We start from the raw sequence: 27,449 nt of genomic DNA, 5'->3' as shown, positions 1-27,449 counted from the left end.
GTTGAGCCCCCAGCACCCTCCGCAGGACTGGAGACAGCGGATTAACTCGAGCGGAGCCCCGGCCTCCCCGGCCCTGCTCCGCGGAGGGGCGTCCCCAGGGTGGGGAAATAAGTTTGCCAGTCTTCGGTGGCCTGTTGGATCGAAGCGCCGCCCCTGCCGTAGACGGGTCCCTGGCGCCCAGCACCACGAGCGGACAGCCCTGGGGACCCGGGGCGGTTCGGCCCCCGGGCTCCTCGGGCCGGGGCGCTGGCTGCTGCACCGGGCACGCCGAGGCACCCGGGGCAGGGCCAGCGCCCCCTGCGTCCCCACGCGGGCAGCGGCCCCGCCGGAGGAGAAACCCGGGTCGCAGCCGCCGCCTCCTCAGTCTCCTGGTTTCCATCGCCGCCGCCGCCCCCTCTGTCGCCGCTCGGGGAAGGGGGAGACGCAAGGGGCATCGCGGGGCCCTGGCGGATGCGCCCCCCGCCGCCTCTCGGGCTGCGCCGCCTCGCGGGGATGAAGCACCGGCCGTGAAGATGGAGGTGACCTGCCTTCTACTTCTGGTGCTGCTCCCCTTCCACTGCCGGGGACAAGGAGTCTACGGTAAGAGCCCGCTCCGGCTCCACGCCGGCTTAGCCCCGCGCGGAAACTTTGCAAGAGGCGCAAAGTGCGCGCTGCCGGGGTTTGGCGGGGACCCTGGCTCGGACTCTGGAGTGGATGCCCGGGTCCCCGCCCTTTTCAGGGCGCGAGGAGATTGAGCTAGCTGCTTCGGAGCACGGAGACGGGTCGTAGGGTTTGGCGTGAAGCCCGGGATGCCAGGGGGAGGTAACCACTTTGCTAAACCCTGCCAGGGGCAGGAGTGACTCCGCGAACCCTTGAGAGCACCCAGTCGGCTCCGGAGACTGACAGCCCTCCGGATCGGGGGCTGAGGAAGCGCCTTGCACCGAAACCTCGTCCTACCCTGACTCGGCCTCCGAGCGATGCATGATCCGGAGTTGCGCGCGGCTTGCGGGCAAGGTGGCTGCCAGCACCGCGGCCGGGCAGCGAGCTCGCCTTCCCGGCTCTCGCTGCGGCTTCGCTTGTTTTACTCGCTTCTTGACAGCTGGAGCGGATGCCAGCATCCCCTGGATAGGGCACCTAAAACGCCGGCATCCCTTTTCGGACCTCTCCTGAGCCGGTTCTTCCTGTCCCCGGTTCCTAGCTACAAAACCCCAGCCCCACCTTCCTTCTCCCTGCGCTCACACACAGACACATTCAGCCACCGTCCTCGGGAAACGCAAACACGGCACGCACCCATCGGGCGACGTGTCCAAACTCTGCCTCCCGCCACGCAGCTTTGCTCCCGCGTCCCCACGCCTCGCGCTCCAGCGACCAGGGGACTCTGGTTACCCCTTCTCCCTTCTCTCCCGCGGGTTTTCCCGGGGAAGGGTCCCAAGAGCAGGCATTATCCGTTCACGATCGCCCGGGCTCACCCCTCTCAGGGACCCTCCCTCCGAGTTCTAGCAGCCAATGCCTTGACCCCACAACGCTAAAAGTCAGTCTCCTGGCCCAGTGGCCTTTACTTTGCCTTTTCCTGATTGCAGGGTGGTCTGTGTAGGTCACTTTTTAATGATGTGTATCTGGGGTCGGGAGGATTCTCTTTCCCTCTTTGTTTGGGATAGAGGGCCTAATTATTCCCCTTTACATTAGAGAAGAGTTTGTTCTGTTGGAGGGGGGGCAAAGGCATTGTCCCCCCTGGCTGCCAGCCTCAGGTGCAGATGCTAAATGCACCTTCTGGGGGTGCCTGGCCTGTCTCCCCATGCTTTGCAAGAGGGAGAGTTGTCTAGGAGGTGACATGCCCCTGGCCCTACACAGTTAGCTGGCTTGGGCTTAATTTCCTGGGGAGGCTGGCCCAGGCATCTGGCCAAACTCTGCTTCTTAATTAGTTTGTGTGTCTCTTACTGCCTGGCCCTTTCCATAGGCCAGAAAAGGAGAGAAGGAGGAAGAATGCAGCAGGGCTTGAGGGAGGCTGGGCTGTGGGCAGGAGGCCACTGAGTGGGTCCCAGAGGCCGTGGCCTCCTCAGCGCAGATGAAGACACCAGGGGTTTGAGCTCTTCCTTCTTTCTCCTCAAGGTTTCCCTACAGCTTCACTGCCTCCTTAAGCGGTGGCCTAAGGAGGGACACTGCTGAGGCCTTACCTCCTCTACCACACCCCAGGGCTCTGGAGAGTGATGGAGCGCCCTCCCTGTCTGCTGCTGTCCTCACCCTGCCCCTCCCACCGAGTGTCCTTGGGCAGATCTGGCAAGCCCATCTCCTGGTCATCCCTCTCCTCTGTCCTCTCCAGCTTCTCCAACCTTCTCCAGGGCTGCGCGGGGTCCATCATGGGGAAGATCCTCTGAGCCTAGGCTGGAAACCCTGGCAATGAGGGCAGGGGTGGGGGATTGTGGCAGTGGTCTCTGGGGACCCTGACTTCAGAGTACTTTGGAGCCAGTATTTAGTCACTGGCTTATCTGCCCCCTTTTCTTGGTATTTTCTCCCCTCCCTCATGTGAGTGGGTCCTAGCTGCTCTCAGAGCAAATCAAGGTGAGCTGGGTGCACTGGGGCCAACCCCAGGCTCTTGGGTGACATTTTCTCCACCTGCCCTTTGAGACTGAGGCTCCAGGGAAGGCTAGGTCCTCAGGGGAGTTGCGAGGTAAGAAGGTCTTTATCGAGGTGGATGGAGAGAGAGGAAGATCTGGTATGAGGAAGAGGACGGCAAGAGGCTGCCGAGTTCCTTGTGATGCTAGAATACAGCAGATATTTGGCCAGATACAGCAGAAGGGAGAACCATTGTAGGACGCGATCTGGGTTAAGAAGTAATATGGAGAGCTAGTGCTTCTGCCCCCCAGTTTTCCTCTATACCCGAAGGAGACAAAGCAGCTTGAGAAAGAGTAGAGTGTAGGTGTGAGGGATGGTCACTCATGCCCATCATTGTACGCCAGCACCCAGCATGGTGCCTGGCACCCAGCAGGCACTTGGCAAATATTTGTTGCACAAATAAAGGGCCATGGTTGGGGGGAGGTTGAGGAAAAGCTTCTTGAAATTCTTTCTCCCCAAGAAGTCTTCTAGAATGGTTTCCAGCAGGGTAGTGGGGCACTCTTTGAGGGTCTCTGCTGAGGGAGAGTCATGGAGTCCTAGGCTGGCAGCCATAGGGGACCTCAGGGAGGAGAAGAGAGGAGAGGCTGGAAGCCCAGTGCTGCCCTGGCGGGTAGGAGGGAGGCAGAAGTTTTCCTCAAGGCACAAAAGAAACAAGCGTGCCCTGGGGAGGGAACCCCAGCCCCTTCCACTCTGCCCCCAGGCCTCTGTGGCTGAGAGAGGGGCCGACTGACATGGAAGCTGAATTGAGGAGAGGGAAGAAGAGGAGGATGTGGAGGGCAAACCCGACTGGATCTGGCCTGGACTGTGAGTCTCTGCTGAGGCTGGAGGGAGGCAGGTGCCCGGAGCCCTATGCCCGGCTTCCCTCTGAGGGTCCTCGTGCCGGCTCTGAGGTCCACTGTCTGCGGTAGGACTAGGGAGGTGCTCTCAGTCTGGCCAGGTGGCTTCGCTCTTCTTTGGGGCACAGATGCTACAGCAGCCGAGTACTAGACCAGATGGCCCATTTGGAGCTGGGCCTCTCTTCCCTCCCCACCTCCCAATCTCCTGGCCCAGTTTGTTGTGCTCTGGGGTGGATCCTGTAATCTTCTTTCTGGCAGGGCAGGGGGCTGGGCTGGCCCCCAAAAGCCTACTTCTGGGGCATATGCAGTAGCCAGGTGATGGAAGAGGGGCATCCTGCATGTGGATAGCATCAGAGAATACCCCTTCCTCCATCCTAGCTTCTTTTCCTTCTCTTATAGCTGCAGGACTTCCAGCCAGGGGCAGGTGGGTGGGACTCCTCTCCCTTACAGAAACACAACAAACCCCTGGATTATTTAATATGCAGGAGTGGGAATTGACATTATCCTTAAGACAGGTTGTTTGCAACTTACTGGTGGAAGTCAAAATATTTCACTAAAGGTGTCATCAGAAACTACTATCCTATGCTAATTTTTGTGGGAACATGAAGACAGATGTTGAATAATTTGACAAGAGCAACATAGCTTACAGAATTATCACCAACTCAGGTTTTTTTCCCTCCTCTGAGGAGTGCGGAGAAGGAATTTCAGGAATCGTGTCTCCTGGTGCCGTCCTCTGGGTGTTGATCTGGGTAGTAGGTACTCTTGGGATTTTTCACTAGAGTTTATACCCCATGCCTTGACACTGCCTGTCCATAGCTGACTCTCCCCCTGGTGAAGGAAAGCATCACATCAGAAACTCTGGTTCCCCTAGGACAAACAGAGGCTCCGGGGTTTCTAAATGCCCTCAAGAAGGTCCCTGCCTCTGTCCCTTCTTCCGTCTCAGTTATGGAAACTGCATGAGGGAGAGAGACCACCTTGTGTCCACAAATCCAGGCTGTTTTGTTTACTTGGCCAGCATTGTCTGCCCCTCCTCCCCAAATTGATGTTGGCCCCTGAGCCAGCCTGAGGGCTCCCCATGCCCGGTGTCAGGCTGGAGAGCCCCCTTAGGGTCAAGATCTGCATGATATCCCCTCCTACACTGCAGGCTGGGAATTTGAGCTTCCTGGCTGGGTGGGGGCTCTGGGGTGGGGGGAGTGGGGGTGGTTAGAGAGGATTTTATTAGCCAGGAAAGCACCCTTGAGGGGGCGGGCTGGGGGCATGCCGAGGGCCCAGTTGTAATTGGCCAGGCCTGGCGGTGAGCTGCTGGGGCCGAGGTGGCAAAGCCTCATTTAGAGCCTGGTATTAGCTCTGCTTTGCTGGAACATGGAGGGACGGGCGGGGGGCTCCGTAGGGAGATTGGAGGGAGCTAATCACAGCCGCCAAAGCCCGGCAAATGAATGATGCAGGAAATCAATACCTGGGGGCGGGAGTAGAAATCCGGCAGTGGTAGCAGTCCGGCTTCTCTGGCTGCCCAGGAGGCATGGGCAGGCCTGGGAGGAGTGATACAGAGGCTGGAGTGTGGAGGACCCTCCTGTACCCCACATGTTCTCCTCTTTTCCTTTCCCCAAGTCTGCCCCCCCCCCCCCCGCCTTTCATCTCCTTGTGGCTGGGCTCAGGGAAGGGACCTAGGAGGTGGGACCTTGGGCCTCTCAGTCGGAGAAGAGGCCTGCCCCGCCCCTGCCTGCCTCTGGACACCTGAGCCTGAGTAGGCCCCAGGTGCCAGGGTGTGTGCCTGGGGACCCTGCCCTGTGCAGCTGGCACTGTCACTCCAGATGTGGCCAGCAGGGGGAGGGCTTGGCCACCACATTGCTTCTTGCCTTTCCTAGGCTTCCTTGGCCTCCTGCCTCCCGCCTCCTGGTGGGATGAGAATTATTTTAATTCCTCAGCCTGGGCCCACAAGAGCTCCTTAGCACCTTCTGAAGCTCCAGGCCTCCCTCCAGCTACCAAGTATTCACCCCAGTGTCCCAGGGCATTCGCCTGTGGCCAAAGCCACAGTTCCTGCACCCTACGCCAGAGGAGAGCTCTATGGTGGGGCTCAGCTTGGTGGGCTCCTGCTCAGGTAGGGCTGTGTGCAGAGCACAGGGCTCCTGCCCTGGCAGAGCTGCCTCTTTGTGAACCTGGGGTGTGGCCCCTCTTCTGCATCTTCCTCCCGGTCGTTAGAAGACCCCGCTTTGCAGGCATGCTTCTGCCGATGGCAGGTATAGGTACTAAGGGGCCCCTGTTGCATTGAAGTGCTGACACGGGAGCAAGAGCGATGCTTAACTCAAAGGAATGATTCTTTTTTTTAAACAATGGAATCTTCCTTTTCCTCAAGTCTATGAGTAACATGTGCCTTTTGCAAAACAATCAGAGAATATGTGAAAGTATAAGGAAGAAAGTAAAACTCACTTGACATCCTGCCGTGCATTCGGTGATGGTTCTTTCAGGCATCTTTTCGTGCAAAGAGGAATGAACCTTTTAGTGAGAATCGATGGTTATAACAAGAATCCCTTATAGGTGTGTCAGTGCCACGTGCCTTACCAAGAATTTCATGCCTCTACCTCCTTCGATTCCCAAAACGTTCTGAGATCTATGCAGAAATAGAAGTATAATGATGTACACCTGAAATTTATCCAATGTTATAAACCAATGTTACTGCAATAAACAAAAAATTAATAAAATTAAAAAAAAAATCTGTACCATAAAAAAAAAACATTCTCAGAGGTCAGCACAGCCAGTCCTATTGTCCCCATTTAACAGATGAGGAAACCGAGGTTCCAAAAATGTAAGTGACCTGCTCTAGGTCACACAGCTGGTAAGAAGTGGCTCTGAGTCTCCATCTCAGTGGATCTTCTGATTTGGGGGTAGGACAGCAGTGTGGTGTCCCTCTCACCATTCATTAGGTATTTACTGAGTACCGCCATTGAGCAAGGCCCAATTCTAAGCATTGACAGGGCTCCTGAGATGCATAAGACAGCGGTTCTACCCTCAAGGAGAAGGGAAGGGGCATCACATACAAGGTGGTGGTTCCTGGAAGATCTTGATAAATGCCATGTGGCAAGGGAGATGAAGGGCTATGGGAATTCAAAAGGGGAGGAAATTACTTCCAAGGCCTTGTGGAGGACGAGGCATTTGAACTGGCCTTGAAAAATGGAAGTAAGGACTGAGAAGGACAGCCCAGGTGGGGGGCTCATTGTGGCAAAGGCACGGAGGCTAAAGAACCTGGGTGTGTAGCGGCCAGTGGTGAGTCTCTCAGCTGGGCTGAAAGGGAATTGGGGTAGTTAGAGTGGACAGTAAAGCAGTCAGAATAAAAATCGCTAATGTTTGCTGCCCGGGCTGAGATACGAATGCGCACTGTCTTCTTTAATCCTCACCACACTCCTTGAGAGAGTCATTTATGAGCCTGTTTTACCGATGAGGAAACTGAAGGCTCAGAAGCATGAAGTGACTTGTCCAAGTGGCAGAGCTGGGCTTTAACCTAGATCTGCTGATTGCAAAGCCTGTGCTTGTGGGCAGTAGGCTGGAATCCTCGGTTTGGGAGAAGCTGTTGGGAGGGTCTGGAGCAGGGAAATGGGGTGATGTGAGCCATATTTCTGGCCAGGTAGCCGTGCAGCTGTGTGTTTGGGGAGGTTAGGCTCAGGAGGAGGGATACTGGTCAGGAGGTCCTGCAGTTGTCCGAGGAAGTCGTAGTAAGAACGTCCTGCAGGGTGGTGGCTGTGAGAATGGACAGGAGGGAGTGGGTACAAGAATTGCAGTCACTCAACAAACATGTGAGTGAAGGCTCTGTGTGGTGCACTTGAGATATCTGGGGGGAGAAACAAGCTCTTGCTCTCTGAGAGTTTACATTCAAATTGAGGGAGACAGGCAGTAAACAAGTCAATGAATAAGTACATAATGCATCCTATGGTGATATGTTCTATGAAAAAGGGTAAAGCAGCTAAGGGGACAAAGAGTGGTGGACTGTGGTTCAAGTTCATATACAGTGTTTGGGGGGCCTCCTTGAGTAGGTGCTACCGGAGCAGAGGGAGGAGAAAGGAAGCCCAGTGGATATCTGCAGGAAGTGTATTCCAGGCAAGAGAATAGCCAGTGCAAAGGCCCAGGGGTAGGAGCATGCCTGGCCTGTTTAGCAACAACGAGGAGTCCACTATGGCTGGAACAGAGTGAGCGATGGGGAGGGGAGTAGGAGTTGGGGTTAGATAGTTAGTGGGACCAGATTGTTTGCAACCTTGAAGGCTGGGTGTAAGGACTTTGCCTTTTATTCTGAGTGAGGTGGGGAGCCATGGGAGGATTTTGAGCAGAGGAGGGACATGAACAGACACTTTTTAAAATAAAATCCCTCTGGCTGCCATGTAGAGAAGAGACTGTAGGGGGTTGGGTGTGGGGGAAGGGATTCAGTTAGAGGCTGTTGCAAAAGGCGAGAAATGAGACCGTATCATCATTAGGTCCTAAAAGTGCTTCAGGAAGAGCTCAGGCAAGGGGCAGGAGCTGGAAACGGCTCTGAGATTTGGCATTGGAGGGCTTGGCACACAAGGGCACCGAGGTAGAATAATGGCCACCGGACGTCAGACTGGTTTGGGGCAGTGGAGTGAAGGAGTTAAGAGCCTGGACTTCTGGATAAGAAACCTGGATCTGAACTCCAGCTCTGCCCTGCACCAGCTGCGAGGGCCGGAGAAGTTACATCTGCTTTCTAGGGCGTGGCTTCTCCGCTGTCAGATGGCATAGTGGTACCCACCCACCATGTTGGTTTGTGATAAGCATGCACTGAGACAGTGCCTGGGAAGCCCTGAGCACTGTGCCCCGTGCTCAGCAAGGCCTCAGTAAATAGTTCTATTTTAATGACCATGCCAGAGCAGTTTTGAACCTCATGGGATTCTGGTTTGGGGATGTCTGGGAGAGATGTTGAGGAGCAGGTGGACATGAGTGTTGGTGCTCAGGAGAGAGATCCGTTCTGAAGAGCTAGATTTGCACATCTGAATTTATGTGCACGGAACGATGTGAGTTGAAACCGTGAGGTGGAATAAAATTGCCGGGGAAGAGAGTAGAGAGAGAGGAGACTGGGCTGAGACCAGTGCCCTGGGGGTGGGAGGAGAAAGAGGAGACAGAGCAGGAGGCATCAGGCAGGTAGGAGGAGACCGGAGAGGGGACAGGGACCGGAAAGCCAGGGGAAGGGACAGAGTCCGTGGGCGGAAGGGCCGTCTGAGGTGGGGGAGGAGACGGAGCACGGGCCATCTGGGGCCTGGGAGGTTGGCGGGGAGGCAGCTGGAGCACAGAGCCGGGCTCCTCGGGATCCAGCAGGAGTCCCCTGGGGACTCTGTGAAAACGCAGCGTCTGATTCAGCGGGTCTGGGCTAGGCCCAGGTTCCGCATTTCTGACAAGCTCCCAGGGGATGCCGATGCTGCTGGCCCACGGGCCACTCTTTGAATAGCAAGGACATTCCGGAAAGAGGATGGGACTCAAAGGGGCAGACTCAGGGTGGAGGGCCCGGTGGGCAGCTTGCTGGCCCAGGCGCCTCACCTATCGGAGCCTCAGTTTCCCTGTCTGGAAGGCTCGTTCGGGCATGCTCACCTCTTGGGGTTGCGGAGAAGCCCGGGAGTGATAGCACTTGGTAAACTCTCTGACAAACCGCGGGGACTTTGTTTCACTGGAGCAGAGGGGGTGGCAGGCAGATGGCAGGGAGCCCCGGGTGTGGGTGGCATGTGGAAGCAGGAGGTGCAGGCTGCGCTTTTGAGAAACGTGGCAGCCAGGCAGGGCCAGGACAGCAGTCCCCCCACCCCAGGCCGGCTTTCTGCCCGTGGGAAGCTGGGGCCGCGAGGGGGGGGGGTGACCTCGGTGTGGGGGGTGGTGACTCGGGCCGGCGTGAGGGCGCTGCTTACCCAGCTTTGGAGATGCCACCCCAGGCTCTTCTTGGTTCCTTTCCAGTCCCAGAAACTCGGCGAGATAGACTTTGATTGTCTGGAGGGTTGGAAGCTGTGCAGAGAAGTGGTTCTCAGCCCATGTGGCATGTCTGAACCACCTGGAGAGCTTTGTCAACAACAGATGCCTGGCTCCGCCCCGGACCTCCTGATTCAGAAACTCTGCAGGTGGTATCAAGGCGGCTGTGCTCGTGAGACCTCTCCAGTTGATTCTCCAGCACAGCTGGTGTAGACAGTGCATCCGAATGAGTCAGGCCCAAATAGATGTCTTCTTCCCTTGGGCTTTCTGAGGGCATTTCTGGGGTTTTCCAGGTCACTGCCCAAGCTTTGTTTCAACCAAGCTCATGGGGACCCTGGGGTCTTTTAAAAAACGCACACATTGTTTTTTAAATTATGAGCAGGGAGACTTTCTCTTTTAGTAGTGCTAACTGGAAGGTCCAGATCAGGAGCCTGGGAGACTGGCCCCTCTCTCAGCTGCTAACCAGGGAATTTCCAGTCCTGAACCTGGAGAGACTGAAAGAAATTGCCCCCAAAATGCTGTTTTCATTGATTTCCAGTAGGTAAAACCGTTGCGTTTTTGAAATATGGCCCTTTTGTTTTTTCTCTTACCTGTTTGGTTTAGAATCAAATGAAAATTTCAGAGCTGGACTGCATTGTAGCAATTCGGTGTAAACCAAGCAAATATTTAATGAGAACCTGCTAAGCATCTGGAAGGATGGTGGGTGCTGTGGCCGCAGAGGTGAAGGGCGCCTGCCTCCAGAGACCTCGCAGTGGAATGATAGAATGCAGTCTCTTCCAACGCCTTCATTTCCAGATAGAGGCTCAGCTGGAGCGACTTGCCCAAGGCCCTCCAGTTAGCAGGTAGTGGAGGCCTGATTTGAACTTAAGCCTGCCCAATGCCGAGTCTAGTGCCTGCCCACTGCCCCAAGTGTGAGGTTCCTGACGGCGAGATCTGGCCATTTTTGTTCCCCAGCCTGTGCTGTGGAGGATGGTTTGGCGAATGGGAGCAGCATGAGGACCCCCCATTAGGAGTGAAGAGACACAGACCTGTCTACAGAGGCTCCAACAAATTAAAGTTGACTTTCTTAAGTCTCGAGGTAGACTGTCCCAGCCTGGTATGGCAGCTCCTTGGTCATTAGAGAAAGGTCATTTCTCCTTTTATCTTGTTGCTCTTCTCTCCTTAGATGGTGCTTCTCAAACTTGGCTGCATGTTAGAATTACCTGGAGAGTGTTTAAAAATCTTGATGCCTAGGTCTTACCTCATACCAATGAAATCAGAATGTCTGGGAGTGAGAACCAGGCATCAGCATTTTTTTTTTTAAAGATGCCCAGGTGATTCCAATGGGCAGCAAAGTTTGGGAACTCCTGCCTTGGAGCATTTTGGCTCAAAGTCACCAAAGGGCTGCTGGGGCTCAGCCATCACGCTACATTCCAGGCAGGAAGAAGGGAGGAACATTTAAAAAAGGCAGGCCTACCAGCTGAGTCAGCTTCCTTTAAAGAACTTTTCCAGAAGTCCCCTCCCCCCCCAATGACTGCTGCTTACATCTCATTGGCCATTCTTAGCTGCAAGGGAGGCTGAGAAATATAGTCTTTTATTTATTTTTTTATTATTTTTTTGTGTGTGTGAGGAAGATCAGCCCTGAGCTAACATCTGATGCCAATCCTCCTCTTTTTTTTCCTGAGGAAGACTGGCCCTGAGCTAACATCTGTGCTCATCTTCCTCTACTTTATATGGGACGCTGCCACAGCATGGCCTGACAAGTGGTGTGTCGGTGTGCGCCCGGGATCCGAACCGGCGAACCCTGGGCCGCCACAGCGGAGCACACGCACTTAACCGCTTGTGCCACCGGGCCGGCCCCGAAATATAGTCTTTTAGATGGGCACATTCTCACCTAAGAGAGTATCGGGGTTAGAAAGGAGAGGGGAATGGATATTGGGTAGGTAATGAGCAGTCCTTCCCACAAATCCCCACCTTGGGGTCAGATGGCATTTCTGAAGTGAGAAAGGATTTAGATGGATGTGGACACTGCTCTCCTTCCATTCACCCCACCCTGCCAGCCTAGCTCGGGTGGGGGGGAAGCTCTGGCTGCTCTGAAGATGCCCAGAAGAACCTCAGAGAAGATGGAGACCCAGAGCAGGGAAGAGACTTGCTTGGAGTCACCCAGACATTCATGGGAGGGGCCAGCTTCCCTCTGCCCGTGTTCTCCTTCCCTCCTCCCACCCCCACACACCATGCATACTTCCATGAGGTGGTTGATTTCCGTTGGTTGGTACCTCTCTCCTCTAGCAAGTGGCTCCTTTCAGTCCCAGCCACAGGAGAGCTCTGTGGACCTTCCTGATTTCTGGGAACAGAAACTGAGGGGCTGTGCTGAGCCATGGGCCAGAGAGTACTGCCGAGGTGACCTAACTCATCTTCTGCCTCTCGGCAGGCCCGCACCCACTGAGACCAGGTGACTCCCACTGCTGTTTGCTCGGTGTCTCTGGTCCTTCGTTGTTGGGAAGTTCTTCTCATTGTCTGACCTTATTTCAACTTGCTGTAACATAACCTCTTATCAGAAAGATTCAGGAGCTGAGGCCTCTGAGCTGAACTTGAGTATCTCCTTGGCCCTGAGACCTTCCCTGTGTGATTCTTCAGAAACTCTTAATGAAGGCACTTTTTCCCCATCTCTGAGAGGGATATTGGGAAGGTAGAGGTGGGGAGGGAGCTGAATCCTGGTGGCCTCATCTACCTGGGTTTGGTTCTGGCGTTCCAGTAAAGTGCAGGGGGACCTCAGGGAGGTCACTTTACCTTCCGGCAAAATACATAAGCCCACAAGGCAAGCCGAAGTTCCTTGTTGTGGCAAGATCTGGCTTGACTCTCCTTTCTGGAATAAGGCCCCAGGGTAGACAGAGAAGGCCATGAGATGGGGTGCAAGGGTGTGGCAAGGAGTAAGTTCAGCTGCCAGCCAGTGGTCTTAAGTGACCCAGAGGCAGATCTTTGAGATTCAGTGTAGGAAAAGACTGAGACCAGAGAAGATAAATGGCTTGTCAAGGTCACACAGCAATTAGGTGCCAAGGCTGAAATTAAAAGCCATCTCAAGGGACTCTACAGCTGGATCTTTCTCATTCTTCTACAACGTCTTGTGGGCTCAGGAGAAGCCAGGACATGTCTGCATGGTATTTATAAGCTCATTTTATGCCCACATCTCTATAATCCTCTCCTCACCCCTGTGAACCCTATTTCTTATTCCTGGGCCTCATTGCCTCCGGACTACGGGATCTGGGTCTCGCTGTGGGTCCAGGACTCCCAGTCAGATGTTAGAAGCCCTTAATGGAAATGTCTGGGAGGCCCCCCCTTGCGGATGGAGGAGGTTGCCACCAGTCTTCACCAGGTCCAGCATCTCTGTCACATTGCCTAAGTTCTGCCCTAGAGTTATCAACAAGTTGGCCTGCAGAAACATGGCCACTGTTTCTGGAAGGTTGCTCTGGGAATACCCAGCAGCCCTCAAGCCTTTTCCCAGTGGCCCATGTTGGTTGATCATATGAGCTGGATCTTGAAGTGTTGGGATTCAGGCACGGAGGTTTCCAGGGGAGTAATGGGTAGAGGTAGGGGAGTGAAGTAGGGTATTTGATGTGTGTGTGTGTGATTGTCAGGCCATACAAGGGCCCTGGGTTGTGGCCGTGTGGGCGATTTAATAGTGGACATTGTGACGATCAGAATTGGCTTGGACTCCCAGTCTTAGTTTGGGTTCCCCAGAAGAAGACCCTGAGATAAGGAGCCGAGGGCTGGTAGTTTATTTGGGAGGTGAGCCTGGGAAGCTCTGGTAGGGGAGTGGGGACCTGAGACAGGAAAGCAAATGGAACCAAGAAAAGGTGCATTGTCAAGCCAGTCACCACCATGCCACTGGGGACCTCTGGGACACTGTATAAAGCACACACGTCCGAGTTCTCCCACGTGGTGAGGGAGCTGGGGCATGTGTACCCCGGCTCCTGTCTGTTGTTGGTGGAGGGCTGCTCCTGGGGGTGTTAATTTCCTGGTAGCCCACTGCGCACATAGGCAGTGTGAGCTCCATAGCCAGAGGCAGCCTCTGCCGGAGAGAAGCAGGTGCTGGCCCGCGTGCACTGAAGTGGTTAGGGGAGGGGATGCGGGTGGGGGGCACCGACAGCCTGTACTACATCCTGCCTAAGCCATCAGTCTTGCTTTTTCAGATCCAGCCTGTTTGGTGAGCTCTTTGTTCTTAGGTCTTCTGGGCTGCACGTATAAGCCCGGATTCCAGGCTGAAAACTCTCCCCTGTGGCTATCAGACCCGTGAGCTGCTCATTTACTTCCTTGATTCTGTGACCAGAACCCCAGCAAGTCGATTTTCCCAAGACCTTCTTGATAGAATCCAGATTCTCCCTGAAAGATTGAGGGGGCCTCACATCTGGGGAGGGTGGAGTTGGGGGATCACTGAGGACAAATTCAGAGTCTCCAAGGTCCTTTGGACATTGCCACGAGAGGCACGATCAGTAGCTCCCCACCCACTGAATTCAAAACTAAGAAAGAAGAGGGGACAATCTCTGAGACTTCAAGATTGCCCCTTTTCTCCGCAGGCAGGATTCTGTGTGGATAATAAGGTTGATTGAATTCTGTCCACTTCCCCCTCCAGGAACCAAACCTCTCCCATGGGCCATGACGGGGCTGGCCTGCACCCCCCAAAACCTGGGCCTTACGGCAGATCAGAGCAGCACCTCCATCCTGTTGTGAATTTTTCTGTCTCTTCACTACCAGCTGCGACCTGAGATTAATTAACTAATTAATCAAATATTTATCGAGCACCTTCTGTGTGCCAGACACTGTTCTAGGTGCTGAGGATACAGCAGAGAGCAAAACAAGGAGATGATCTGGAGTCACAGACTTGTAGAGTGACAGAGCCGGGAGGGATCTTAGGGCAAATCTAATCATTTGAAGGAAAAGAAACCTGAGGCTGAGAGAGGGCGAGGGTGAGACAAGTCCTCGGGCCACACAGCAAATAGCGAGCCCAGCTTGGAATCATCGAAGGTCAGAGGTGATGGGCTTAGAGGTTATGTAGCCCTAACCGCTCACTTGTTAGAGGCAGAAACCAGTAGCCAGAGGCAAAGGGTCTTGCCAAGGTAGTGGCACTGCTGCCTGCAGTGAATGCACCCTTCTCTCCCACATCTATCTCCCAAGCCAGACCGGGGCTCTAATTTACCGAGGGGAGAGTGTATGCGTGTGTGTGTGAGAGTGTGTGTGTGTGTGTGTGTGTGTGTGTGTGGTTTGGTGTGAGCTAGGGCAGCAGGCAGGAGACATGAGTGGCTGATCAAGCCATCCCACCTCCCTCTGGGGCGTTCAGAGACTGCAGCGAGCTCTCCCCTCCCCTCCTGCCTCCCTTGCTCCCCCATACAGCCATGGGCCCTGGCATTGCCTGCTGGCACAGTGGCCGCAGGCGATGCCGGGAGGAGCTCGGTGCTGAGGGATGCCCTGATGTGTCTGAAGCACCAACACCTCTGTCTGGCTCACCCTTTTCGCTGTCTGGGGAGCTGAGGGAGCAGGGGCTGTGAGGCTGTCCAGGACGAGGGTGGGCTGCATCCCCCGCAGTCTCCTCCCCCTCATTCTGTTGTAGCTGGGGCAGGTGTAGAGAGTGGCTCCTTCAGGCTCCCCTGCAGAATTTAGAGTCAGGCTGAGGGGTGAGAGGAGGTGACTGGGTGGGGAGCCCTGGCTGCTGGTGGTTAGTGTGTGTATGCTTCTGTGTACTGAGAACCATTGGCATGAGATAAAGTGCTCTCACTGGTTACCTCGACAGGAGCTGAAATACATTCCCCCTGTTCTCTCTACCCTGTGCATGTGCACTTTATCTGTATTTTTTGTGGGCTTGCATGTGCTGAAGGTGTGTGTATGTGTGTGTGATGATGTTGCACACAAGAACATGTATATATGTGCAGGGGGCCGTGTGTGAATGTGTAGGGGGACTGCAGACCTCTTTGGGGGCTTCTCTGGGTCCACCTGTATCCCCTCTAGGCAGCCCCTAGCCGCCTTTGCCGTGGTTCCCAGGCAGGGGGTGGGGGAACAGGCATCCAGCACTCTGGGCTGTCGGCCTGGTGCTTATGTCCAGCCTGGGGTGTGGCTGCCCCCCACCCCTTCTAGGAGTCCTCAAGGAGGGGGCCAGGGCAGGCCGAGTCTGGCCTGGAGCTCCTGGCTAATTTTCCCGGCCTCCATCGATCCAGCAGCTTCTCCTGAGTCTATTAGAAGTCGGCGAGTGAAAATATCCCCCATTGCGAGCCCTGACCTGAGACAGGGAGGAATCCATAGCAATTTGTTCAAACAGAGGAAAGCGGTTCCCTCTGATTTGTATTCCAATTTATTCCAGGCAGGAAGGGGGTCAGAGTGGGGGGGGCGAACCCTGGCACGGCCAGAGCTGGGCCCAGGCCCGCCCCCTGCAGCCCCCCATGCCAGCCAGGGTGGCAGCTGGTGCTCCCCGTGGTTCCTGGGGGGGCCGAGGCCGGGAGGGTGGGCCCCAGCAGGGGGATGGGAAGAGAGGCCTGCCAGCCTTCCCAGCAGGCCCTGCTTGGCTGGAGAGCTCAGTTGTGGATTTGGTTTTCACAAAATACAAAGCCGCCGGCTTGGAGCCTCTCTCCCAGGCGCTGGGGCCTGTGCCAGGCGTGCGCTCACCCGCTGTGCCCGCGCCAGGGTGGGGGCTGGGCTGGGTGCATGGACACAGTGGCCCCAGCTGGGCTGAGTGGCAGGGGGGCCTATTCTTCTCCACAAGCCCTGCCCCCGCCGCCCCCCAGCCAGCCTAGCGGGAACAGAGCTGCTGAGGCTGAGAGGGGGGCTGGCACCTCCGAAGAGCTCCTGTGCAGGGTGGGGAGCCCCTCACCACGGGAACCCCGAGCGCATCTCCCTGACACAGTGCTCATGCTTCGTGCCTGGTCTGAGCAAACTGGGACTCACTGGTGTCCTAACCAGGATGTCTCTTTGGAGCACCTACAATAGTGGCAGCTCTGGCTGACATTTATTAAGTACCTACTATCTGCCCGGCACTGGGCTAGTGCTGCCAAGTACCCAGTCCTGGCAGGGTCCAGTCTTCCTCTCGTGCCTCAGTTTCCTCACCAGTGCTTCCCCCACCCTTCTGCATACATGTCACTGCCCTCGCCCATCTCTACTCAGTCTTTCTCACTTCCTCCTGGGAATCACTTCTCCCTTCTGCCCAAGAGTGGCCCTGGTGACTGAGGGTCTCAGGACTGACACTCCGGTAGCCCCCCCTTTTCCAGAGGGACCCTACAAACAGGCTAACTCTCTTCCTGGTCACTTCCTTTGGCCCCGCCTCAACCTCCCCTCCCCACCAGGGCGGGGCCTCTGCCGAGGTGGTGCCATGGCAACGGGAGAGGAGGATTCTGGGAAGGGTCAGCCAAGTGGTGCTGCAGCCTCGGCCTCTTTCCTTCCCCCCAGGGAGGGCAGTAACCGGAGAAGTTCTTCACACCGAGGTGTCAGCGACTAGCAGCTCTGAGGTCAGCTGTCGCACATGACTTGCCAGGCTCCATGACACCACCAAAGTCTAATTTCAGACGCAAGCAACTAAATATATCAAAGTCGATGAATAATCATCTCTCACTCAGGTGGGAGTGTAGGGAGGCAGTGTGGCCTGAAGGAGCAGAGGCTTCTGAAACAGATCTGGGTTCAAGTTCTGCCTCAGCCACTCTGGCTGTGTGACCTGGGCACGTTATGCTCTGTGCCTCAGTTTCCCCACACACAAGATGGCGGTAATATAGCATCTTCCTCGGGGGGGGGGGGGGGGGGGCTGTGCTGAAGAGGAAATGGGGAACTCGTGAAAAGCCCTTCTTAGCCCAGTGCCCGGCACGTGGGCAGTAAATGACTGCAGCTGCTCAGAGGAGGCCCTGGTGAGTGACTGATTCCAGCACCTGGGCCTGGCTTAGGAAGCTGATGAGTCACAGAGGCTGCCACCAGGGAGGTGGCATGTGTGGCTCTGTGTTCATGTGACACATTACTGGGGGAGAAAGGGAGCGAACCCGAGACCCTGGCTCAGGAGAAAGCGTGACAGAATTCCAGCCCTCCTCCCGTTTTCCTCTTGCGGAAGTTAATAGCAAGTACATTCCCTTTGAGCTACTTTATAGATTGGGAGACAGGTGTGTTTGCACCTAGCCGGTTACTGCCACCCACATCACTGCCCGTTCCCCACCTCGCTTTCCTCTCAAGAGGCAGCCCCCCTCCTCCGCAATCCTCAGCCCCTAGGAGCCTCCTAATGGCAGTGACTTTTCTGTCCCCGGCTGTGACTGAACTCTGGTCTGATTGGCCTCCCCCATCCCCAAGTCCTTCACTTTTCTCCCCAGCCTACTGGGTTTCAAGTCATTTACAAGTCGTTCAGAGGCTCAGCGTTATAATCAGATCCTACGGTGCATGCCACTTATGTGGCTTCTAAAATTTTAGCCAGAAAAGGAGAGAACCCCTTCAATGATGGAGGAAAAAAATAATGAGACTACTTAAGCGGGGGGTGGGGGGGGCAGGTATTGCATTTCCCGATTTATAAATATGCCTGACGCTAAAGAAAATATGTTCCCAAACTTTATGCTTCCTGAATTGACTCTTGAAAAAAAAGATTGTTCATCCCTTTCAGAGATTTAATGTGCTTTCCCTCCCAGGGGTGTTCGCCTTTTGAAAGGGACAGAGAAGGAGAATGAACAAGTGACTGTTTAATATGCCGAGTGCTGATGAGTGTTATGAAGAACACACAGAGCAGGGAAAGGGATTGAGAGTGATGGGGGTGGGAGTGGGCAGCTGTCGTAGGGTGGTCGGGGAAGGCCTCTCTCGGAAGAGAGCTGAAGGAAGTGATGGAGTGAGCTCTGGAAATCTGGGGAAGAACAATCCAGCAGAGGGAGCTGCATGTGCAAAGGCCCTGAGGTGGGAATGGGCTTGGCCTGCTTGAAGAACAACAAAGAGAGCAGCGTGGCTGCAGTGGGGAGAAGGGCAGTAGACTATAAGGTGAGGATGGGAGCAGATGACAGAGGGCATGGCAGGCTATTGAAAAAGTGTTGGGAGGGAGCCATGATAGAGTTTTGAGCAGGGAAGGGATGGGATCTGACTTAGTGTTGTCAAGGGATCCCTCTGGCTTCTTGTGGAGAACAGATTGTACCAGGCAAGGGAGGAAGCAGGGTACACCTATCAGGAGGCTGTGGTAATAATCCAGGCAGGACACGGTAATGGTGGCTAAGACTAGGGTGGTATTGCAGGAGTTGGATTCAGGATCAGTTTCTAAGGTCAAGCTGAGAGGGCTCGCTGGTGGACTGGGTGTAGGGTGTGGGAGAAGGAGAGGAATCAGAGAGGACTCCCAGGTTTCCGGCTGACACTTAGTCAGCAGGGGACATCAGCAGGCTCTCAGGCCTTGGGGGCTGGGGGGCAGTAAGTGCTGTCCTTCTTGGGTCAATGGATGTGGAGAGAGGCATAAGCTAATCAGGCCCTTACGTCTCCCTGGTTTTTAAACCTCAGAGCTAATCCTGCGCCCTCCCCCTGAGCTGGGGTGAAGGACTGGCCTGGAGACACTAGGCAGAGGTGGCTTTAAGAGGTTTCAAGCGGTCAGGTTGTGGCACTCATAATTCCACCCCACAGCCGGGTGGGATGATGCCAGGACTGCACAGTGGCCTGGGGTAGGGGGACCGGAGTGCTGCCAGTGGTGGTAGGGTCTCTAGAAACACTGTCCTTCTCTCCCCTGCCCTTCTGTCCTGGGGTCTAAGGCCCTACCCGCTCTCAAGCTGCAAGATTGATTTTGCTCTCAGGGTTGTTATTGTTATTATTATCCACTTAAACAACTTCATAGGAAGAAAAAGGAACCCAATGACCATCAAACATTAACCATTCATTCTAAATTCCCTGCCCATACCTGTCAATATATTTTTACATAGGAGGAAACAGTGGTCCGTTCTGCTTTCTCGGCCGACTTTATCTCCTACACACGTCTCCCAGTATTGACTGAGCCCTCAGACCTGTCACTTTAATGGCCGCAGGCCACCCCCTGCATCGATGCACTGGAGTTTGGTTACCATTTCTCCATTGCGGGGCGTTTGGGCAGGCGCCAATTTCCCCTTCTTCTAAATGGCCCTGCCGTGAATATCCTATGTGAATTACTTTCTTCTTTTAAATTATTTCCTTGGGGCCTATTCCCCAAAGTGAGATTGCCTAATAGGTCATAGCATGGGAACAGTTTTATGGTTCTCATTTCGCACTGCCGGGTTGTGCCACAAAAAGTTGGAGCCAGCCTTGCGTGTAGCCCAGCTACAATGGCTTTTATCATTTTAATTTATTTTTACTGGTTTAATAGGTGCGTATGGCCTGCTTCTTAGCTTCCAATTTTCACTTCCTGAAGCCATATTTGGGTCTTTCAGCACCTAATAGGAACTGATCTGTGCAGAACTTTACAGTTTACGCTTTCTAAGTCATCTCATTTAATAAGACACGATGAGCCTAATCTCATTGGCGTCTGTTTTATATGGTGAAATGGGGGTTAGTCAAGTTCAGTGCTGTAGTGGAGCTTCCAACCAGTTCTTGCAGGTTTGCTTGGAAAGGACACCCCTCACCTGCCACCATCCTGTTCTTTCTGAGGGCCCAGGTCCCCAGATGCCCATTTCAGCCCATATGCAGTGCCTCAGCCCTGTTGTCTCCCCTCAGCTCCCACAGCCAGCCTGGGCCAGGCCCCAAGCTGTGCCCTCTGCTCCCGGTTGGGTCTTAGCTCTGTGGGGCTTGGAGGAAGCCACTGGGCTTTTGGGTCAGGTGGGGCCTTGGGGGTTCTTTGCTTTAGCAAAGCCTCTGCCCCCTCCATTCCGTGGCCCAGGACTGGCCCAGACTCCACGTTCTGGGTTGGGGGCCTGCACCTGGCAGTGTATCTCTGGTTCCACCCAGGATGTGTCCCATCCCTAGTGTTAGTCACTGGAGCCTCAGGCTCCTAGGGACAGGGTCACTCAGGGGGCTGTCAGGCTCCACATTGGAAGCTGCAACTCTCAGCCTAGGGGGACTTTTTCATGGTGAACACACCCTGCGGTATGAGTTTGGTTTTATTCCACGCCTTTCTAACCATACTTCTAGAGTATCTACTAGGCAGCATGCGCTAGTGGTGGATTGGTGGATCCCATTCCATTCTTATTGTATTTAACATTCACAATAGGGAGCACTCTCATGCCCACTTTACAGTCAGGAAACTGAGACTCTATTCTAAAGGGTTAAATAATTTGTCCCGGGCCACACAGAGTTACTGCAACAGCCTGGACGAGAACCCCATGCCCAGGGCTGTGTCTACTCCAGCCCTGCTCCTCCCCTGGGCTTGGGTTGATAGGTATGCTTTGGCAGGTGGGGGCCTGGTCATATCTAGTCTGGGCTGCTGAAGCAGCCCAGGACCAAGTGAACTGCAGTGATGGGGTCCCCAGGACTGGCAGAGCTTAGTGGGGCTGGATAGCTGGGACCCAGGCAGGAGAATTTTATGTGAGTAAACCCGTGTCCGTGGGACAGGCAGGCTCAGGTCCTGGATTCCAGAAGCTGTTCTCTGCCCTGGTGAGTGGCAGCCTCTCTCTCCTATCATCATCCTGTATGTTCTCTTGGGGAGATCTTTCCTTCCAGTGATTACCTCCTTCAGCCCGCCTTGATGTTCTGGTCTCTCGGGATTACAGCTCTTGGCATCTCCCCAAAGTGGACCTCCTCATTCACTTTCACATTTCCCTCCTGTGAGCCCTCGGAAGAGGTTCCCAAAGGGTCCTGGGCTGTATTATCAAGTGGAAAAGGAACTGAAATTTATTGGGCACCTACTAGATACTAGTCATTGTGCTGTGTACCCAATGTGCATGATCCCATTTAATCCTCACAACCCAGAAGTTATTTCCACTGGCCTGAGATGTAATATGATCCCCATTTTGCAGATGAAGAAACTGAGGCTTCAAGAGGTTAAAAGACTTGCCCAAGGTCACATAGTCATAAGGTGCGAGAGCCCTACCTCCTGCGCCTCATACCACACCCTCTGGGCAGCCCCCAATCTTGCGTTTACAGCTTCCGATCAAGCAGTGCCTGACTCGAGGCAGGTGCCTTTCTGCTCTCTTCCCTGAGTGTCCTGCCTACACTGGTTAGAGCTGCCCCAAGTCCCCTTGTTGTTGAGAGTTTTGATCCTGGTGTTCTGGGGCCTGCCAGGGAGAAAGGCCCTTTATAGTTTCCCCCAGGGGACCTTAGTCCTCATTTAGAGGGCTTTCCCAGTGGCCTGGCCCAACATCCCGGAGTTCCACAAGCAGTGTGCAGATTAAACTTCCATTGATACACAGACAGTGAAGATTCTAAGAACATAACCTGGTACTCCCAGAACCTGAGTGCCTTCTGATGAGGCCAGGATGTGGATGCAGTGGTGCCAAACATTCCAGGGACGGGGGCACGGAAGATCTGGCCACCTCTTTCAGCAGAGGAGAGTTGTCAAGAGTGCCAGGCTCTGCCAGAAGTGTCAGGCTCTGCAAACAGTACCAGATCCTGCAAACAGTATCAGCTCCTGCAGACGGTACCAGGCCTTGCACTCAGGAGCAGGCTCTCAAGCAGTATCGGGCCCCGCATCTGACTGTGTGAGCAGAACCTGTTTTTATGCCCAGTTGTGGTGATAGGGTGGCAGGCTGTGCCCTGATCCTTTCAGCTGTGGCAGCTCGCCATATTCAGTGACAGCACCTTGTCCTTGGAGGTCAGAGATACATACACTGGGGTTGCGGAGAGGTTTTGCAGCCAAAGGAGAGGTTGGCTGAATATAGGTTTGGTTTTGATGAGCAAACATGACCTTGCGGTGGAGAGCAGACTCTAATGTGGTCTGTAGCAAGGCCAGGGCAGAGGTTCTTTGTTGAGGAGGGCTATGCCTTATTTGGCTGTGTGTCTCAGTGCTGAGGGTGGGCCTTTTACACAGTAGGTGCTCAGGAAATGTTACAGAACAAATCAATGAATCAATGGCACATTAACAGGCGATTGTGTGTGCCCTCTGAAGGGCTGGGAGGCCAGGGAGCGAGAGGGAGGATGGGAAGGGAATCAGCTTGGACGGGAGGTCTGATGACCTGACAGAATGACCAGAGGGGGACAGGGCAGAGTGTGTGGTGCTAACCCTCGAGACGACCAGCATGAAGGCGAGGCCAGAGGAGGTGGTGCGGGGTGGGTGGGACTGTTTCCCAGCACAGAATTGGAGCCTCCTCCAGACTCGGAGCCCTCCTGAGAAGGCACCTGGCCCACCCTCTGCTGGTGGGGAACAGAGGACAGGCTGCAGCCAGCTCCACAGGCAGCCCGGGCTGCAGGAGGGCAGGGCAAGCCCTGCTGCCGAGAGCACAGAGAGCAGGGGTAATTTCCCCGAGAGGTCCATGTTCAAATGGCCCATGGTCTGCAGGAGACTCGCAGCATCCCTGGCAGGAGGAGGCCCAGGCGGAGCCGGCCAGGCGCCTGCCCCGAGAGCCTCCTCCCAGATCCCGGACGCTATTCACTGAGCAGCTAATTAAAAGAGAAAAGCCTGTTAATATTTCAGCACTGTTAACTCCGGTAAATTATTAAGTGTCCATTTGCATTACGTGCATACAAGGATCAATAAACACGTGCATACCAGGAGCTGGGACGGGGAGGGAGGGATAGTTTCTCAGGATGCAGCACGGGACTGGCCCAACCAGCGACTTGGAAACTTATGTCCTGCACCCTGAGCCCCGAGTCCTCAGCACTGTGCCAGGCACTCAGGAACTGGAAATGCATGGGGCTCAGCACAAAACCCAGAGAGTCAGACGGACTCCAAACCAGCAGGGCGTCCTTGGGGAACTTACTAACCTTGCTAAGCCTCGGCTTCCTCATCTGACAAATGGGAACAATAATAGGCGTGTTATGAGCAATAATAATAGAGATAAAGCACTCAATACATGCTGGCACAGAGTAAATTGTTACTGTTATATTATGTATATATTTTTATGTTATTATATTATGTGGGTAGGAGGGAGACCTGAGACATAACTCTAGCTCATGGCAATCCCTCCCTGCTTCCTTTCTGCCTCTCAGCAGGCCTTTATAGGCATCATTCTTAACCCAGCTTTTGTAGACTGTATACTTCCCTAGTGCAGGACCTGGGTGCCGTAGCTCCCCGCACCCCCAACACCAAGCTCAGCACCTCACACTCATAAGGTTTGTTGAATGACTGTTCTGATGGAAGTCGGGACCAGGACACAGATCCAGATTCCATAGTGCCCGGCCCAGAACACTCAGTGATGCTTGTGGGAGGGGGTTAGGGTGGTGGGACTTGCTCTGCCCTCTGGTAACTGGGCAGATAGACCAACTTCAGGTGGGGAAGTCTGCAGCCCCCCTTCTCCTTTGCTCTCCTTGCCCTCCCCCACTCTGCTCTGTTTGGAAGTTCCCGCAGCCTGCAGACACATATGCTTTCCCTGAAGGAGTCAGAAACAAGAGGCAGGACAACAGCTCCCACTTGACTAGGACCTTTTTAAATGTGGAGTGGAAAGGAAAACTGATGGGGCTTTGAATTAAGCTTTTCCCTTCATTTTGCTGTCTGCCTGCGTTATTTGGCTCTGCGTCCTACTGTGGCATCTTTGTGCGTTTGACAGCACCCCCTACCCCTTGACTAGCAACTGGGGAGGAAATTCTCTTATGGGGAATGGGGGTCCTTGATGGAATTCCCCTTCTGGGTTCCAGTGGGAATTCTCTCCGGAAGCCCATTGGGTAAGTTGGAATTTGCCTTCACATGAGTCCTTGCGAGTTTGTGGCTTCCTCACTGGGCCTGCGGGGTGCTGGCAGTCCCCACCTCTACCTACAATTTGGGGTGTTCACTTTGTGGGGAAGAAGGGAGTGAGCTGCTAGGCCAGAAGCATTCTGCTGGGGACTCGCTATTTCTGCCTTAGCTGTCCTTATGATGCTGCCCTGTGGGGGACATCTCTCATGCCACTTGGCTATTCTCAGCCAAAGGGCTGGAGAGGGGCATGTCACCTGACTCCACAGCCGTTAGTTTTGTATTGAGCTTCAGATCAGCATTTCTGCACTTGTTTCACGCAGCACTTCTATCTCTCAAGATGTTAAGAAAGGGCTTCAGGGCCAAATACGTTTGAAAAACACTGGATTAAACCAAGTTACATGGGTATGTTGACTGCAGGACTTTTCCGAGCATTTGACAACATACTCTTGTGTGCAGAGACTCTCTGAGAAGGGGAGGAAGATGCAGCATCTTTGTTTTGCAGTGGACTATCGATCAACACTTTATGGCACACGGATTGGGAGACGCTGTTTTCCATGGGGGTTTGTTGATGGAGCTCGGGAGAGTGAAATAGGGAAAGTCTCATAGAACAGAGGCAGGGAAACATACTAGGTTCCCAAATCCTGTTCTCTTTTCTGTCCACCCGTGTGGTGTCAGCAGAGATGATCAGATCCAGTGGTGCCTCTTAAATTCCCAGGGAGCTTGTTACAAATACAGGCTCTGAGGCCCGCCCCCCGAGGAGTCAGGGCTGCTGGTTCCGCATGGGCCTGGGAATCTGCATTGCAGCAGGCTCCTCTGATGACACAAGGCAGAGGTGGAGGACTGGGACAGTGAACTGAGTTCTAAGCTAGCAGGTGGCAGGCCTGGGTTCGAGTCCCGGCTCTGCTACTGCCCTGTGTCAGTGAGTGACTTAGATGGGGCTTTTCCTCCTCCAGGCTTCAGGGTCCATCTCTGCCAAAGGAGGCTAACTAGGACTTGCCCTTTCTGCCTCTCAGAACTGAGGCGAGGAGCTTGGAAATACACAGTGGAACCCAGGAATGTATCGCCCTCACCATCTGTGGCAGGTGATGCTGGGGCCTTTCATGCAAAGGGCTCGCAGCCCCCGGGGAGGTGGGTTCCTGAGAGGAGTGCAGGATCATTTATAGAATCATACTGCCGGCTAACATGTTTAGGTTGCTTCCTGTGTACCAGACACTGTCTTAAACACTGTTCGTGAGTTTACTTATTTATTCCTCACAACAACCCCATTTTACCAATGAGAAAACTAAGCCTTAGGTAACTTGCCAAAAGTCACCACGTGACTTGCTGAGAGCTAAGTGTGCTGGTCTGGTAAGAGGGATGCTCAGAAAAGGGCCCCATCCTCTCCCCTGTTTTCCAGCTCCTCTGAAGCCCTGCACAGCCCTCAACATAAATTTTGAACATATTCATGAAACATCCCTATCAGTTTAATGCCTGGGATATAGAGGGGGCCACAGAGGGTGGTCTCCTGTCCCCATCTCTTGCTCCTATTTAATCATCTCAGGAGCTGTCGTTTATTGAGAGAGCACATACTATTTGGCCAGATGTTTTACATATATTGTATTAAACCCTCACACCAGTCCTGGGAGAAGGCAGTATCGTTCCCATTTTACAGATGAAGAGGCTGAGGCTCAGAGAGGTTAAGTAACTTGCCCAATGTCACCCAGCTAGTGGGTAGCAGAGCCAAGGATTAGTCCCAGATTGTCTGCTCTTTCCATCTCTCTAAAGCAGACCTCTCCTCTGCCCACTGTTCCTGGTCACGGCCCCTGCTTAGAGTCGTCTTAGCTCTTACCACACTCTGGAACTATCCCGTCCATGTCTGTTTCCTTGTTTGCTATCCGTGTCCCCACCAATGCTCTTTCAGAGCTGGCCCTTGTTTGCTTTTCACGGCAGCCTCTCCAGCACCCAGCACGGCGGCCAGCTCGAAGCATTTGTTGTTTGACAGACTGAATGAAGGGATTATGTCGTGGTGCCTCTTGACACAGGCCCCGGCTGGGTTGCCTCTGGAGTGAGAAGATGCTGCTGCTGGCAGTGCCTTCCTGGCGTGTGTGGAGTGGGCGGCTGAGGTTAGGAGGGACAGAGCCCTTTGGAGGCCTGTGACTTGCTGGGGTCTCTGTTGGTTCAGGGTCAGAAACACGGTTCCAGCCACTGCAGGAGTGAGCAGAGCAGGGGAGGCTGATCATGTTAACGAAACTCAAGGGAGGGTGATGGGGGAATTGAAATGCCACGGCCAAGGGGGCCTGGGGACTTTGCTACTAGCCAGCACTTGCTCCAGAAGGAAAATCTACATCTGGAAGAAGTCAGCCATGGGAAGCATCTCATCAAGTAGGAGTCAGAGTGAAGGGAGTGGGTAGTTGTAATGGTTACTGTCGTCACAGGAAACTGGATAACCCATGGGCAAGGTCATCAAAGAGGGGTGGATGATCTTTTTTTTAATTGAAGTGTAACTTAGATATGGTCAAATCTTTTTTTTTCTTTTTCGTGAGGAAGATCAGCCCTGAGCTAACATCCGTTGCCAATCCTCCTCTTTTTTGCTGAGGAAGATTGGCCCTAACATCCATGCTTATCTTCCTCTACTTTATATGGGACACTGCCACAGCATGGCTTGACAAGTGGTGTGTCAGTGCACGCCCGGGATCCGAACCTGCGAACCCCGGGGTCAGGGAAGGAGAGCGTGCGCATACTTAACCGCTACCCCACCGGGCCGGCCCCCAATGTGGTAAAATCTTAAGCAAATAACTAGATGCATTTTTACATGTATATCCACCCATATAACCACCACTCAGATTACTCCCCAGAAACTTCTCTTGTGCCCTCCACAGTAAACAATCCCCACCCCCACCCAACGGCAACCACTGTCTAGATCTCTGTTACTATAAGATTGGTTTTTCTAGTTTTGAATTTCAAATATATGAAATCATACCCTATTTACTCTTTTCTCTCTGAGTTCCTTGGCTCAAATTGTGCCTGTGAGATTCAGCAGTGTCGCTGTGTCTATCAGTAGTTCATTTTATTTATTTATTTTTTACTTCTGTGTAATATTCTGTTGTATGAATATACCAGAATTTATTTACCCGGGCTGCTCTTGGTGGACATGTGGGTTGTTTCTTGTTTTTAGCTATAACGAATAAAGCTGCTATGAATATTCTTGGACCTATTGTTTGGTTGTTATAGGCACCCATTTCTATTGGGTACATACCCAGGAGTGGAATTGCTGCGTCATGGGGTATACATGAGTAGGTGCTGCCAAAATGTCTTCCAAAGTGGTTCTATCATTTTAGAGTTGGATAGTCTTAATAGTTAATGTTATCAAAAGGAGTTGGATAATCTTAATGATGTCATCATCCATGACG

At 53.9% G+C, this 27,449-nt stretch overlaps 1 protein-coding gene and 1 long non-coding RNA gene across 3 annotated transcripts in view; one reads left to right on the top strand and one right to left on the bottom strand.

The window, feature by feature from the left end:
* Positions 1–294: 294 nt before the first annotated feature.
* The window catches only part of MDGA1 (MAM domain containing glycosylphosphatidylinositol anchor 1), a 64,924-nt gene continuing 37,769 nt past the window's right edge, over positions 295–27,449 (top strand). For both annotated transcript variants that reach the window (XR_015554123.1, XM_004424188.3), the window contains exon 1: positions 295–579. Coding sequence is in view for 1 of the 2 variants with exons in the window: in XM_004424188.3 (XP_004424245.1) it covers positions 513–579 (67 nt within the window). In the remaining variant the exon portion in view is untranslated. The remainder of the gene's footprint in view (positions 580–27,449) is intronic.
* On the bottom strand, positions 3,257–9,438 carry LOC147915697 (uncharacterized). Its single transcript, XR_015554124.1, has 4 exons — positions 9,320–9,438; positions 5,856–6,036; positions 4,885–4,957; positions 3,257–4,256 (listed from the first exon to the last, which is right to left on the bottom strand). It is a non-coding gene; the product is annotated as an uncharacterized LOC147915697 (long non-coding RNA).

This window comes from Ceratotherium simum, chromosome 13 (assembly GCF_057802395.1).
Source record: "Ceratotherium simum simum isolate JZ-2026a chromosome 13, ASM5780239v1, whole genome shotgun sequence".
Taxonomy (NCBI): domain Eukaryota; kingdom Metazoa; phylum Chordata; class Mammalia; order Perissodactyla; family Rhinocerotidae; genus Ceratotherium; species Ceratotherium simum.
This window is presented reverse-complemented; position numbering and strand designations above follow the sequence as displayed.